This window comes from Simochromis diagramma, unplaced genomic scaffold (genome assembly GCF_900408965.1).
Source record: "Simochromis diagramma unplaced genomic scaffold, fSimDia1.1 OVJJ01000816.1, whole genome shotgun sequence".
NCBI lineage: Eukaryota > Metazoa > Chordata > Actinopteri > Cichliformes > Cichlidae > Simochromis > Simochromis diagramma.
The window spans coordinates 18,765,064-18,777,731 of NW_024386908.1; the positions used below are offsets into that span (position 1 = coordinate 18,765,064).

Genomic DNA, 12,668 nt, shown 5'->3' on the forward strand with positions numbered 1-12,668 from the left:
TATTACATCCCGTATTGATTACTGTAATTCCCTCCTATTTGGTCTCTCTAAAAGGTCCCTTCATAAACTCCAACTTCTTCAAAATTCTGCAGCTCGGGTCACAACTTGCACTCCGTTAAGAGCTCATATTACCCCAGTTCTTCAGTAGCTTCACTAGTTGCCCATAGAAGCCAGGATAAACTTTAAAATCTTACTCCTTACATACAAGTGTGTCCATAAATCTGCTCCTTCATATTTGTGTGACCTGCTCCATATCACCACTGTTTCCCGCCCTCTTGGATCATCATCTGCTCTTCATCTTACTGTTCCGTCCTCACACATTATCACTATGGGGAACAGAGCTTTCAGTCGCTCTGCTCCTCGGCTCTGGAACTCTCTTCCTCCTGCACTAAGAAATATTGACTCCCTCTCTGTATTTAAGACACAGCTCAAAACACATCTGTTTAAACTGGCTTATTCACTTTAATGCTGATTTTATCTGTTGTCACGCTCTGTTTTGTAATTTTAACTTATTTTATGTATTTTATGACTATTGTTCCTTTTTTTAATTGTGTTTTTTGTAAGGTGACCTTGGGTTTCTGAAAGGCGCCATCAAATAAAATGTATTATTATTATTATTATTATTATTATTATTGGTTAGTTGTATCCATAAGCTGTATGGGTGCTTCACACGGGCACACATACCTGCTAATTAATAGATAAAATGGGGGGGGTGCCACTTGATCTAACTCATATCCCCCCAAAACTAAATCTGAAGCCCTGAACTGTACAAACTCTCAACTCTCACTGTGCAAAATGTCCTCACAAGGCCCAGAACTCACTGCGGTCCTCACAAAAACAGACATACATGCACACACACATATTAGCCATCGTTGTTTCCATTACATCACTAAAGAATCTGTTTTACAGCAAGTGTTTCCTGAATGACCTGATTGGTCAGAAATAGACTATGAGGGTGATAATTATTCCCATAATGCACAGCTGTCTGTACTTTATTGATTGTTATTGTAACTTCAGATTTAATAACTGTGTCTTAAAAGCTTCACGGGCAAAAAATAAGCTATATCCGACCCTCCCAAAAGAAGGCAATAAAACATTAAGAAGAACAGTTTAATTAAATGTAAAATGAACATTAAACTCACATTTTTCGAATGCTCTCACAGCCGGAGAAGCTGGGAAGAGTCTGGATTTGATTATAGGAGAGATCGCTGCAGAGGGAGAGAGTGAGTTGAAGCTGTCAGCACCGTAATTTCCTATACACACTGAACACATCACAGCAGCTCCCAGCATACAAGCCAAGACTTAAAAAAATATCTGAAATAAATGAAGCAACAGCAGATATGATTTGATGGACAGACATGAATAGTCCCTGATGATATACAGGGCCTTCAGGGACCACCTTCAGCCTGAGTTCAGTGTTCAGAGACATGCAGAGGTGTGGATGTAATTGTTGTGTTTGGACTCACAGCAGCTGCAGCTTTGGAAGCTGCTCACAAACCGAACTGGGCAATGAGGTGATTTGAGCTCCGGTGATAGTCCTACACACAGAGAGATAAAACAGAACTAGTTTTCCACGGGAGCAATTTAGAAGTACATTAAAAATGTGTTATGTATTCACAGCCCTGTTTCTTCTTATTAGAAACAGGGCTGTGAATCTTGTGAAAATGAAACAACCTAAAAGATAAAATGCTAAAACTTGGAATTTTTAAGTTTTTTCCCCCCACAGATATTACATTCATATTACAAATTTATCATCAGCAACATGTTCTTGCGATCGTGGCTCAAGAGTTGGGAGTTCGCCTTGTAATCGGAAGGTTGCCGGTTCGAGCCCCGGCTTGGACAGTCTCAGTCGTTGTGTCCTTGGGCAAGGCACTTGCCACCTGTTGCCTACTGGTGGTGGTCAGAGGACCCGGTGGCGCCAGTGTCCGGCAGCCTCGCCTCTGTCAGTGCGCCCCAGGGTGGCTGTGGCTACAATGTAGCTTGCCATCACCAGTGTGTGAATGTGTGTGTGAATGGGTGGATGACTGGATATGTAAAGCGCTTTGGGGTCCTTAGGGACTAGTAAAGCGCTATATAAATACAGGCCATTTACCATTTACCATGTTTAAAAAGAATGTGCCAGGGAATATTTCACAGTGTGATGCCTTCGACCTTCTTTAAAAAGAGTTCTTGCTTGTTGCAAGTTAGCTAGCTGCTCCATAGATCTGGACTGCCTTTGTCATATATTTAGTTTCATATTGTTCCAGATGTTTTTAAAGGGCTGGGATACATGCAGAATGTGGTTTGGTATTGCTATCCTGAAATATGCACGTCTTTCTCGTACAGAGACGCTGGGAATCTGGGTGGTGACATATGTTTCTTCAAAGTCTGTAGAAACCGTTGAACATCAATGCTGCTGTCACGGATGAACAAGACACTCCCCCCACAGGCACTAATGCCTCTGCAATACCATCATGGAGGATGGCATGGTCTTGCGTAAATAAGCAAGGTCTTCATCTGGATGCATTTGTTTTTTAAGTAGGATTATACAACTTTCTCAGCCTGATCGTGACATTTAAAAAAAATAAATAGGAAAACTGTTAGATTTTTTTAATTTTTAACATTAAATAAGGTACAAGAAGTAAGGAAATTTGTGTTTGGTTGATTATTTCTTTATTGTGACAGTGCTTCTTGGCAGTAAATGTTATACTGTTGAAAAACTTGTTTATTTCCCCTTAAATGGTGCCACACTTGTAAGGAAATGAATTTGTTGGTTGAGCAGCAGAGTTGAGTATGTGGTTTGCGCCCATGAAAAAATTGACAAGTCTTCTCTGCCAATGACAAACAGCTTATTCTGCTTTTGGCTTTTGTTTTGAGTTTATTGTACTCCAGGTGTTGGAGGCAATCTTAAAGCAGAAAGACACTGAGATGAGGTTCTGCAACTTGTAGCAATCCCATATCTCCACAGTCTGGGACCAAACTCTATACTCCAAGATGACAGTATTTGCCCCCACAGAGCGGAGTTTATCAGAGACCACATCCAGAATTTGGGAGTGGAGAGGACGTAACGACCTGCCTGCAGTCTTGACCTCAACCCCACTGAACTCTTGTGAGATCAGCTTGGCTGTGCTGCTCCTGTCAGAGTGACAAACACACCCACACTGACCGACTTGCGGCAAATGCTAGTTGAAGAATGGGATGTCATCTCTCAGCAGTGCGTGTCCAAGCTCGTGACAAGCATGACGAGGAGGTGCCAGGCTGTCGTAGCTGCACATGGTTCTTCCACATGCTACCTGTTTGTTTAATGAACAAATTGTTTCTTCAGACTTCACTCATCCAATCCAGTAAACGACACCAGACAAGAGTCGGTAGCAGAATAAGCTGTTTGGCATTGGCAAAGAAGATCTGAGTTTTTCATGGGGGCAACCGACAGATGCATTTTCCTTGAAAATGTGGCTCCACATCAGAGGAAAAGGGGAAATAAACAGGCTTCCTAGTGCTATAAGATTTATTGCTAGAAAGTTTGTTACAACAAAAAAAAACAATCTGCCAAACACAGATTCTTTTGGCCTGTAAAGCCTTTAAGAAAGTGATTAAATCTGAAATTAAGTTATTGTTGTCTTTGAACCATTTTCAATTTATTGTAGTCTTGTTTTTTTTGGAAACAGGTTAGTACACAACATGTTTGGGTATATTGTATTGTAAATTGTGTAAAATAAACTGTATATGCTTGTTAAATAGCATGTAGAAACATTGTGATGTGTCCAGGGGCGTCCACAGTGCATTACACTTTACAGCCATGTGTTGAGGTGCTTTGAAGTTGCATTAAGGTTGCAATGACTCCCTCATCCACATGGCTGAAATGAAGCCAGTACAGTAATGAGTAATACGGTGAGCGGTCCAAGCTCGTTATATGAAAAATAAATCATCAATATGGAAAAGTCTGATTAAAGAAAAGCAGCTACGTGCAGAATTTGGATTCACAGGATGAAACAGGATGTTGGAGAGGGGGGTTAACACTGGAGGGGGTCAAATGGAAGAATGTGGGACGGTTTGTTTGGTTGGACTTTTTATTTCCACCTACTGGTTCAGCGTGAGGTTACTGTTAAATACACACTGCTTTCAGAAATGAGCTTAAATGGAAAAAGACAAGAAAATAAACACAGCCAAGGTGTTTATTGTGACACAGAAAAGTGGGTCACAACAAGGAGAAAGAAGGGTTTTAATTTCACGCCGAGCTGCAGAAAAATAAAGTTACAGTCTGTCAGATAGAATAATAATTGCTGCGTATTAATAACAGCAGTGTGATTTGGGGTATTCAGCTCTCAGAAACACACTCGGATATGAAACATTCCTCTGTGTGTGTGTGTGTGTGTGTGTGTGTGTGTGTGTGTGTGTGTGTGTGTGTGTGTGCGTGTCACTTACAGGCTCTCCAGGCTTTTGGTTCCCGTCAGATCTGGAAACTCAGTGAGAGCTGCAGCTCCATTCAGAGATCTGAGAGTTGGACACGGAAAGAGCGTTTAAGCTAAGAGAAGCAGAAAATGATTTACTGCGTTTCATTATTTGCGTAATTAACATCTGCACTGAACAAAAGGGCAACAGGGAGGTTGAGTCTGCATGTCATATATGCTCAGCGATTACTTGATATTTCTCATCTAAAGCTGTCAACACTTGGATCTGTCATGGGGCGGATCTGTGAGGTTCAAAGACAGAAGCTTCAACTTCAGTTTATCAGTGCTGCTTCTTCTTCTTTCAGCTGCTCCCTTCAGGGGTCACCACAGGGAATCACTTAACCCACTCTCACCCAAACCCCCCATCCTCCTCAGCCACACCACCCTCTGCATGTCCTCCTTCACTTCAATAGTTCTGTCACCACCAGCTTGGCCTCCTGTCTTTTTTTTCAGTGCCACCGTCTCCAAACCAAACATCACAGCAGGTCTCACTACCATCTTGTAAACCTTGCCTTTCAGTCTTGGTGCTCTACAGTCGGCCATTGCTTTGGATGGTATTTAAACTGAGTTTATGGATATGTTCATTGGAAACCACTGAACCTGTCTTTAGTGGCTGAAGGAAAGGACAGATGGACATCTCTTTGACTCCACAGCTACTGCTTTATGCCATCCATACATCCAGATGTAAGACATTTTGGTCCAGCATCTTATGTTGTCATGCCATTTTGCTTTGATGCAGAGCTGAAACTTCTGAGGCAATGGAAGATACCTCTACCATACTAAGGGCCTGTGACAGGCCAGAGGGCATTTTGATCATCCTTGGTGGCTAACTTTGTAATAGCTGCTGCCACGCTCTACCTTCAGAGTATATCTCTGTGGCACTACTGAAACTGGTCTTGGAGCGTGAATGGAGTGCATTTACAGCTTGGTTTTGAAAGATTTTACTAATGATATATTCCTAAAACAAAATCAGAAAAATGTAATTTGTTTTCCTGAAATAAAGATAACTTAAGGACTTGTGATGCTGCATGAAGGGTCCAGCAAAATGTCTTCAGGTGCCGTGTTGAAAGAAATAAAAAAGAAACAACTATCTCACATCCTTAACGTGTTGACTGGAAATCCAGAGCAGAAATTATGTAATACTGATAATATACATATCTGTGACAAGATTGTTAGACAGAAATTTGGGTCATGGGCATTATTGCCTCATCTTATTTGGAACTTTATTCATGTTTAATGAACATCCATCAATCGAACAGAAGATGTATAGTGATTAATAAATTTATTAGCGCACCACCCAATGGAAGGATATGCCATAGCTATCCTAAATGCACAGTATTGGTAATTACTGAAATCACGTTTTATGTTTCTGTAATCGGTTAATCAGCCTGTATGAACAAGCTTGGTAATTCTTAAATACTTGCTTAAATATTTAAATACTTTAAATACTTTACTTGCATTCCTGAACAGAAAAAATATATATTTTAATTTGTTGAATGTTATGCTTTCAAGTGCAGTGTGTTGGCTTAAATTTGGAATTCAGTTTGTTTTTGCCTAATAAGTAACAATATAAATGTAGTTTTGCAGATGTTTTGGACAGATGTCTAAAATACCTGTTGTTTTCTTGTTTGTTTTTTGGGGGTAAAATTCCCTGCTCCTTTTATTGACTTCTAATAATGGAAGAAAGTTCCCATATTTATGTAGACATGTTTAAAAAATTGCTCCTTGATATCAGTTTCACTTTTAGTTTACGCCTGTTTGATCATTTGGACCTTTATGAATATTATCGGTTCATAAAGTTCGAGGAGTTTATGTTATGCCAGCCTCCTCTTTGAATGGCTGGAAGGAGTTTCTGGTGTGAAGGTGAAGGTCCTTACAATTCAATCTAAATTGGGATTCAAGAATATTTAGAAAAGATTCAGTAGTTTTAACTGACTCATTGCTTTGAGACTTATTTATGTCTCTGATCTTGATTAGGCAGAAGTAAAAATGTTTCTATTCTATTGTTTGTCAGGCAGAAAAGTCCCAAAACATACTGAAGCACTTAACAGGTTTAGTTAAATCTATAAAAGTGCTGTGCTGTGTTATTTGTGTGTTGAATTTGAGTGTTTCTCACAGCATGCGAAGCTCTGGTAGGTTCTGGAAGGCCGAGCGTCCGACAGAGTGAATTGGGTTGTCATAAAAAAATCTGCAAAACGTCCACAAAAACACGTTTTTCATCTCAGGCTGCAGTGAGAAGCTAACAAGTGTTAAACAGAGGTTAGCAAAATTACTTAAGATGCTGGATATAAACATGGAGACAGCCACCATGCTATTGTAGCTTTTTGATTTCTCATACGACAGGGGATCGAACTGAGAAACCGAGGGGCTCTGCATGCCCCACCCTAAAACATAATAAAACATGTTTCATGATCTTTTTAAAAAAAATTATTATCACTAATAATTATCACCGAGCATAAACATCATGTTTAGTTCAACAAAACTCATCAGCAAAGTTTTTATCAAGGTGACAACGGAGTAAGAAGAAGGATCATCATTCATGACTGTCACTATTTTAAGGATATAAAAAATAATAGATGAATTTAGCAGATTATTGATTTTATCCTCATTAATTTTGGAACCAGGAAGTAAAAAATATTGCAATCTGTTGAATCTGTTATTAGTTGTACCTACATGGTGTTCAGTAAAGGGTTCCCAGTGAAGGCGTGCTCCGGGATAGACTGGATGTTGTTGCTATGGAATCCGCTAAACGGGAAGATAAAGGAAATTAGTTTCCACCATGTGTTATTATAAAAGTTCCTTCCTTCATTTCATCATGATTACTGGGAAGCTTCCCTCGCCCTTCTCGTTATTTTGATGACAGTCGTGATTGATTGAACTAACTTTTAGGAAAATTTTTTTATTGATTTTGTCCTTTTTTCTTTTTCATCAGATATGTAAACAGTCAAGCATAAGATGCTGTCCACATCTTGCCTCATATGCTAACGTTTGCTAAACCGGAGAACCTGAGCTAGCCATGTCTGCTGTGGATAAACAGATGCCTTTTTCAATCAGTCGGTTAAGACTCACAGCTCCTTGAGGTGGCTGAGTGATCGTATGGCTGTGGGAAACTCCATCAGGCTGTTGAAGTTCAGATCTCTGAGGAAGAAAAAGAGAGATTTCCTTATGTAGCGTCTTCTGCAGCGCCCCCTGGTGTGTAAATGCCAAGGTGCTAAAAAGTTCGGCTGAACTTTGTTGAATTAATTACCTTTCACATCAGTAAAGAAGAAAACTAATATTTCTGTAATATTTCTGACAATAAAATGTTTATAAATTAGAAAAATGTTTGTTTCAATTAGAAAAATAATTGGATTGGTCACCAGTAGCAGGAAGCACCAGTTATACTGGCAATGGCAAAGTCTAGGCTAGAAATACAATCTCTGTACTGAGAATTGTGGACTCTCAATTTGAACATAAATCCCATATTAGTATTGATAAATCTCAAATTGAGAGTATAGTGTAAAGTAGAGATGGCACGATACCACTTTTTCATGTCCGATACCGATAACGATATCATAAATTTGGATATCTGCCGATACCGATATGAATCCGATATAGTGTTTTTTAATCAATAAAACTGTTTTTTTAATATCTTGCTGCTTTTTGTATAAGTTCATACTCAAATTTAAAAAAAACAAACACTAAAGCTATTCTGTTATACCTGTATGCAAAAAATACACTGCACCCAAAATATTTCATAGTTCAGCAAAACTGATCAATCTGATAAACTTAAACCTGCACCATCCTCCCTATTCTGGTATTTTAAAGAGTACTTAGCAGAAATATTAAGCAACCTAACTAATAGGGCTCTAAAACTCCCAGCAAAAAAAAAAAAAAGGGAACCACCCCCCACCCTCCGCCTCATGATGCTTAATTGACGTAATCAAATTTAATTTGATGCAGTGTGAAAAAAAATGCACAGAAATCAATTATTTTTCAAGAATAATTAAATAGATTCAACATCTTTCTTCAACAGAATTGCAGACTGCACAGATGGTACCTTCCCAAAGGAAAAAGTACTGTAGCTTACTAGGGTATATTAGACTTAACAGTTACCATATACAGTAATGGACTTCTACACATTTTACATCAGATTAAAACTTTGGGTGTAAGATTCAGATAATTATTTATTAAAAGCTAGATATTTTAAATGAGAATAAGAAAGAAAAGTATGTCTTTGTGCCCCCTTTTCCCTGTTAATGCCCTATCGCCCCCCCTGGCTAAACTTTGCTAGATCCGCCCCTGCACAGTTACCAGCCGTCAGCTACGTAGAAAAAGATCCTGGTGTAGAAAGTAATATTAAATAAATTCTAACAACAGCTGATCAAGCTTAAAGGTGCTGCTGTTGTTCAGCCGCTGGTTTCCTCTTTCTGGTGCGAAGTGGGCGATAGACAAGCAAGAGAGACGGACTTGTGACAGAAAAGCCGATCAGCTGATCATTGATCAGTTTCATGATTGAAGTAGCAGCAGGAGAGGGAGGGAGAGAGAGAGACAGTCGCTCCATATATCGGTTGTTAAGCTTAACTCGGGAATGCTTTACAAACATTCAGAGACGAACTTACACACTTGCTTTACTTCTCTCTGGGATCACTTCCTCGGAGATGAAATGCCGGATTGGTAGCAAGGCTACAAATATACACAGCCGCTCTATCACGTGAGGCATACTGCTGCCACGTGCTATGGTTATTTTGTGAGGTGCTTTTTTGTTATTTAATGGATCGGATTACATTTTTTATTTCTCTCCAATATCCGATCCAGTAATTTACGTCAGTATCGGACAGATACCGATACGTAATATCGGATTGGTCCATCTGTAGTGTAAAGTATATAGAAGTATATACACTTTATATATAACTCCGTACTCTTAATGATAACCTTTAGATTGGGAATATAGCATGGTAAACACCTGCCTTTGGGGAATAATATACTTTAAACAAGGAATGTTGGGAAGCAAATAGCACCAAAGTCACACCAATAGTCTAAACTGGAAATTTCATCTCCAGACTGGTAACTGCTTCACATTTAGAAAACCAGCTCTACACTGGGAATTATGTTAGTTCTATTACAAAAAAGCAGTTTTTAAGAAGCTGTGGGAATGTCAGCTTTATATTAGAAAAGTGTTTCACGTACGGTAAATGTTTGTGTTTCAAGTTTGATGTTTAGCTTAATCTTTTTTTTCCCGTCTTTTGAGTTTATTAAAGAAACATTTAACTGTGCCTCCCTCTTTTGCCCTTTTCTTTCATCACCAGCAGAGACTAGAGCATTCTTCAAGTCCACACATGGCTTCAATTAGGTTCTCTCATCCATCTCTGGGATGCAGGTGGCTATTATACACACTGTGTGTGGAATGAAGCTGCCACATTGTGAAAAATACCATTAAATTGAAATTGCTTCCGTCTGGTTCTGAGTGTGTGAGTACATGTGTGTGTCCGGGGGACGATCAGGAACAACAATAACTGGTATGCTTTCTGTTTTCCAAGGTTATTATTGATGGAGCTTGGACGTTTGGGATTGGATGAGAGATTTTTCAGACATCTACAATCAGGTTAGGATTTTTGGATTTGTGGCTGGGTTTGTATCAAGCCTTCTTGTTTCTGTCTCTCATAAATTATTTTAGTTTTGATGTAATGATTTTGATTGGTTTTTTGTAATGAATGTATTTACAGAGATAGGAAAATTAATAAACCTTTGCCTTGAAGTTAAGCAAATAATGTGTTACATTAAATAGTAAATAGTAATCAAATATCATTTTAGCTTAAATTCTGCCTCAGAATAATTGTGTCTTCCATGTCCATGTAACAAGTGTTTTCTTTTATTACTTTGTACTTTGATTTATAGCGTTATAGATGCACATCAGTTAGCATGATTAGCCCCAGCCTTGCCAATGCTTGCTACACTTAGTAAGCTAATCTATTTATCCTCTAAACAGGAAATATTGAGTCAAATTTGTAATGTTAACTCTCGATGTTTTGAAGCGTAACATCAGGGGCATGAACGATTATGTTGGAAATATTAATCTGGGATATGATCGGTCAAAACTGGGACTAAAGGCTGTGCTAAAAATCCTGTGAGAGGTTATGAGTCATCATAGGCATTAAGGCTAACTCTAATTTAGGACAATTTTGTTAATGAAAGTCAGCTCAAGATTTGGACATCTGCTGCCCTATGACAACTGGGATAAGCTCCAACCCAATGAATAAATGGGAAAAAAATGGATGGATGGACGACCATTATCAAATCTGGGTTAGGAACATCAGCCATGCTCGACACAAGCTTTGGATATTATCATTTTTAGATAGTCTGTACTGGAATGGTTGGCTCTTGGATAAACACCTTTACAGTGGGAATGGTGAGCTCTGCACACAGAGTGATAAACCTTAGCCAGTGAACTCGAAGAGTTCAAAGACAGACCCAATGAATGGGAAATACAGCAGGTTGAAATAAACCCAACTGATCCCTTAAGACTTGGTTTTCATTGACATATATTACTTTCTCTACTGAAAATAATTAAGAACATGCTATGGCTCATTATCTTGATTGTCAGGTGTCATTCAGCTTGGTGGTTTTTATTTTTGTGGGTTGGGTCATGTTACCCACAAACAGTCTCAAAGGTTTGTGTGGAGATGTTTTGAGAGCTGGATTTTGGTCTTCTGTTCACCACTGTTTCCGTCACTTACTGGAACCAGAAAATCTTAATTTGGCCAAAAGGGAGGAGGCCTACATGAAACATGAAAGAATGTTCTTCCACAAGTCGGATGTGTTTTCCTTTAGGTCTGATCAGAGCTTGGTTGCATTAATTTTTTTCTGCTCTCATATCCGTTTTCCTGGTCCCTCTCTGTCTGTGTTTGTAGCTTCAGATGAACATGAGTCTCTGCTCTGGTTTATTATTGCTCATCATACAGGTACACAGCCTCCCAACACGCATACACACACAAACACATGCTGCCCATGAGTGTGTGTGTGCATGAATAGTAATTATGATTAGCATACAGCCCAGGCCACACACAGAGCCAGCTAAGCGCACACAGAAGTATTTCCAAATGAAGTCCGTGTATGTTTGTGTGTTTAAACCTGCTTCTCTGGTTGACTGAGAAAACAGAAACATTTCTATCCACACACACATTCCTCAGATTATACGCACACACACAACATAAACACACACACACACAGGTTAATCTGCTCTGTCTCCATTTAATATTTCCATGTAAAATGCTTACTGGTGACGGCAGAAACAACTGGTATCTCTCCATAAAGCGCCACGCGTGTGCTGGCTTGGATTGCAAATGGTTAAAATAAGATTGATGATTATTTTAAGAGCGAGCATTTCTCAGAAAATTCCCACATGTGTTTCCGTTCAAGCAAGCGCCATTTTTTAGATCTTTTAAAATCAGCTGTATGTGGAGCTCGTGATGCTGCTAGCCATCAGTAAACTGTACTGTATATTAATAATATACCTACAAATGACACAAATAGATGTTTTGATCTTGGACAAGTTGGTTGTAAAAAATATGTTTATGACAAAATAGAATATAAATCTAAAAAAAAGCATCTAACTTCTGTGATAAAGGTGAGGGTTTTACAGCCTATTTTTAGTCTTCCTCCCTGTATTAGTTAATTTCTGCCTTTATTTTGAAAGTCAGCAGCCTTTCATGTTTTTACTTCCTTCCTTTGTTCTTTTCCCACCCTGCTCACGGTCTTTATTGAGTTTCTCCCTCAATCTTTGTCTTCATCATCAATTCTTGCTCTCGAGTTTCTTGAGCCCTCCAATGACCCTGAGTTGGATAAAGGAAAGAAAATTGATGTTTTTCCATTGTGTGGATCTTATTGTTTATCTGAAAGCTCCAGATTCTTTATTTTTTCCATCAGCCTGACTGACCTGTCTCCTTGGTGTCTATAATTTGGATTGTTTACTAAGTTGAACAAAATAAATATGACGGCTCATCAAACAGACTGCAACTTAAGAAATCAAGAACAAACATGAAGAAACGTCAACACGTTGTGTTTTACGTGTTTTTGCAGCCTTTTTCTATTTGCTGGTGTTGCAGTGCAGTTGATCTCACAGGGCCACTGTAAAGTGCCATTATATACATTGAGCCTGAATATACATATATGACAGAAAACAACATTAAAAAAATAAATGTATCAGATTTATCAATTGTTTTTTTTCTTCGTTTAACGTTTATTTATTACTTACTGCAG

At 38.8% G+C, this 12,668-nt stretch overlaps 1 protein-coding gene across 1 annotated transcript in view; it reads right to left on the bottom strand.

The window, feature by feature from the left end:
• LOC120736083 (leucine-rich repeat-containing G-protein coupled receptor 5-like) overlaps positions 1 to 12,668 on the bottom strand; it is a 49,698-nt gene that overhangs the window by 11,390 nt on the left and 25,640 nt on the right. The window contains exons 7-12 of the mRNA XM_040036044.1: positions 7,500 to 7,568; positions 7,104 to 7,175; positions 6,547 to 6,618; positions 4,405 to 4,473; positions 1,467 to 1,538; positions 1,143 to 1,208 (exon numbers count right to left, since the gene is read on the bottom strand). Coding sequence (XP_039891978.1) covers positions 1,143 to 1,208; positions 1,467 to 1,538; positions 4,405 to 4,473; positions 6,547 to 6,618; positions 7,104 to 7,175; positions 7,500 to 7,568 — 420 coding nt within the window. The remainder of the gene's footprint in view (positions 1 to 1,142; positions 1,209 to 1,466; positions 1,539 to 4,404; positions 4,474 to 6,546; positions 6,619 to 7,103; positions 7,176 to 7,499; positions 7,569 to 12,668) is intronic.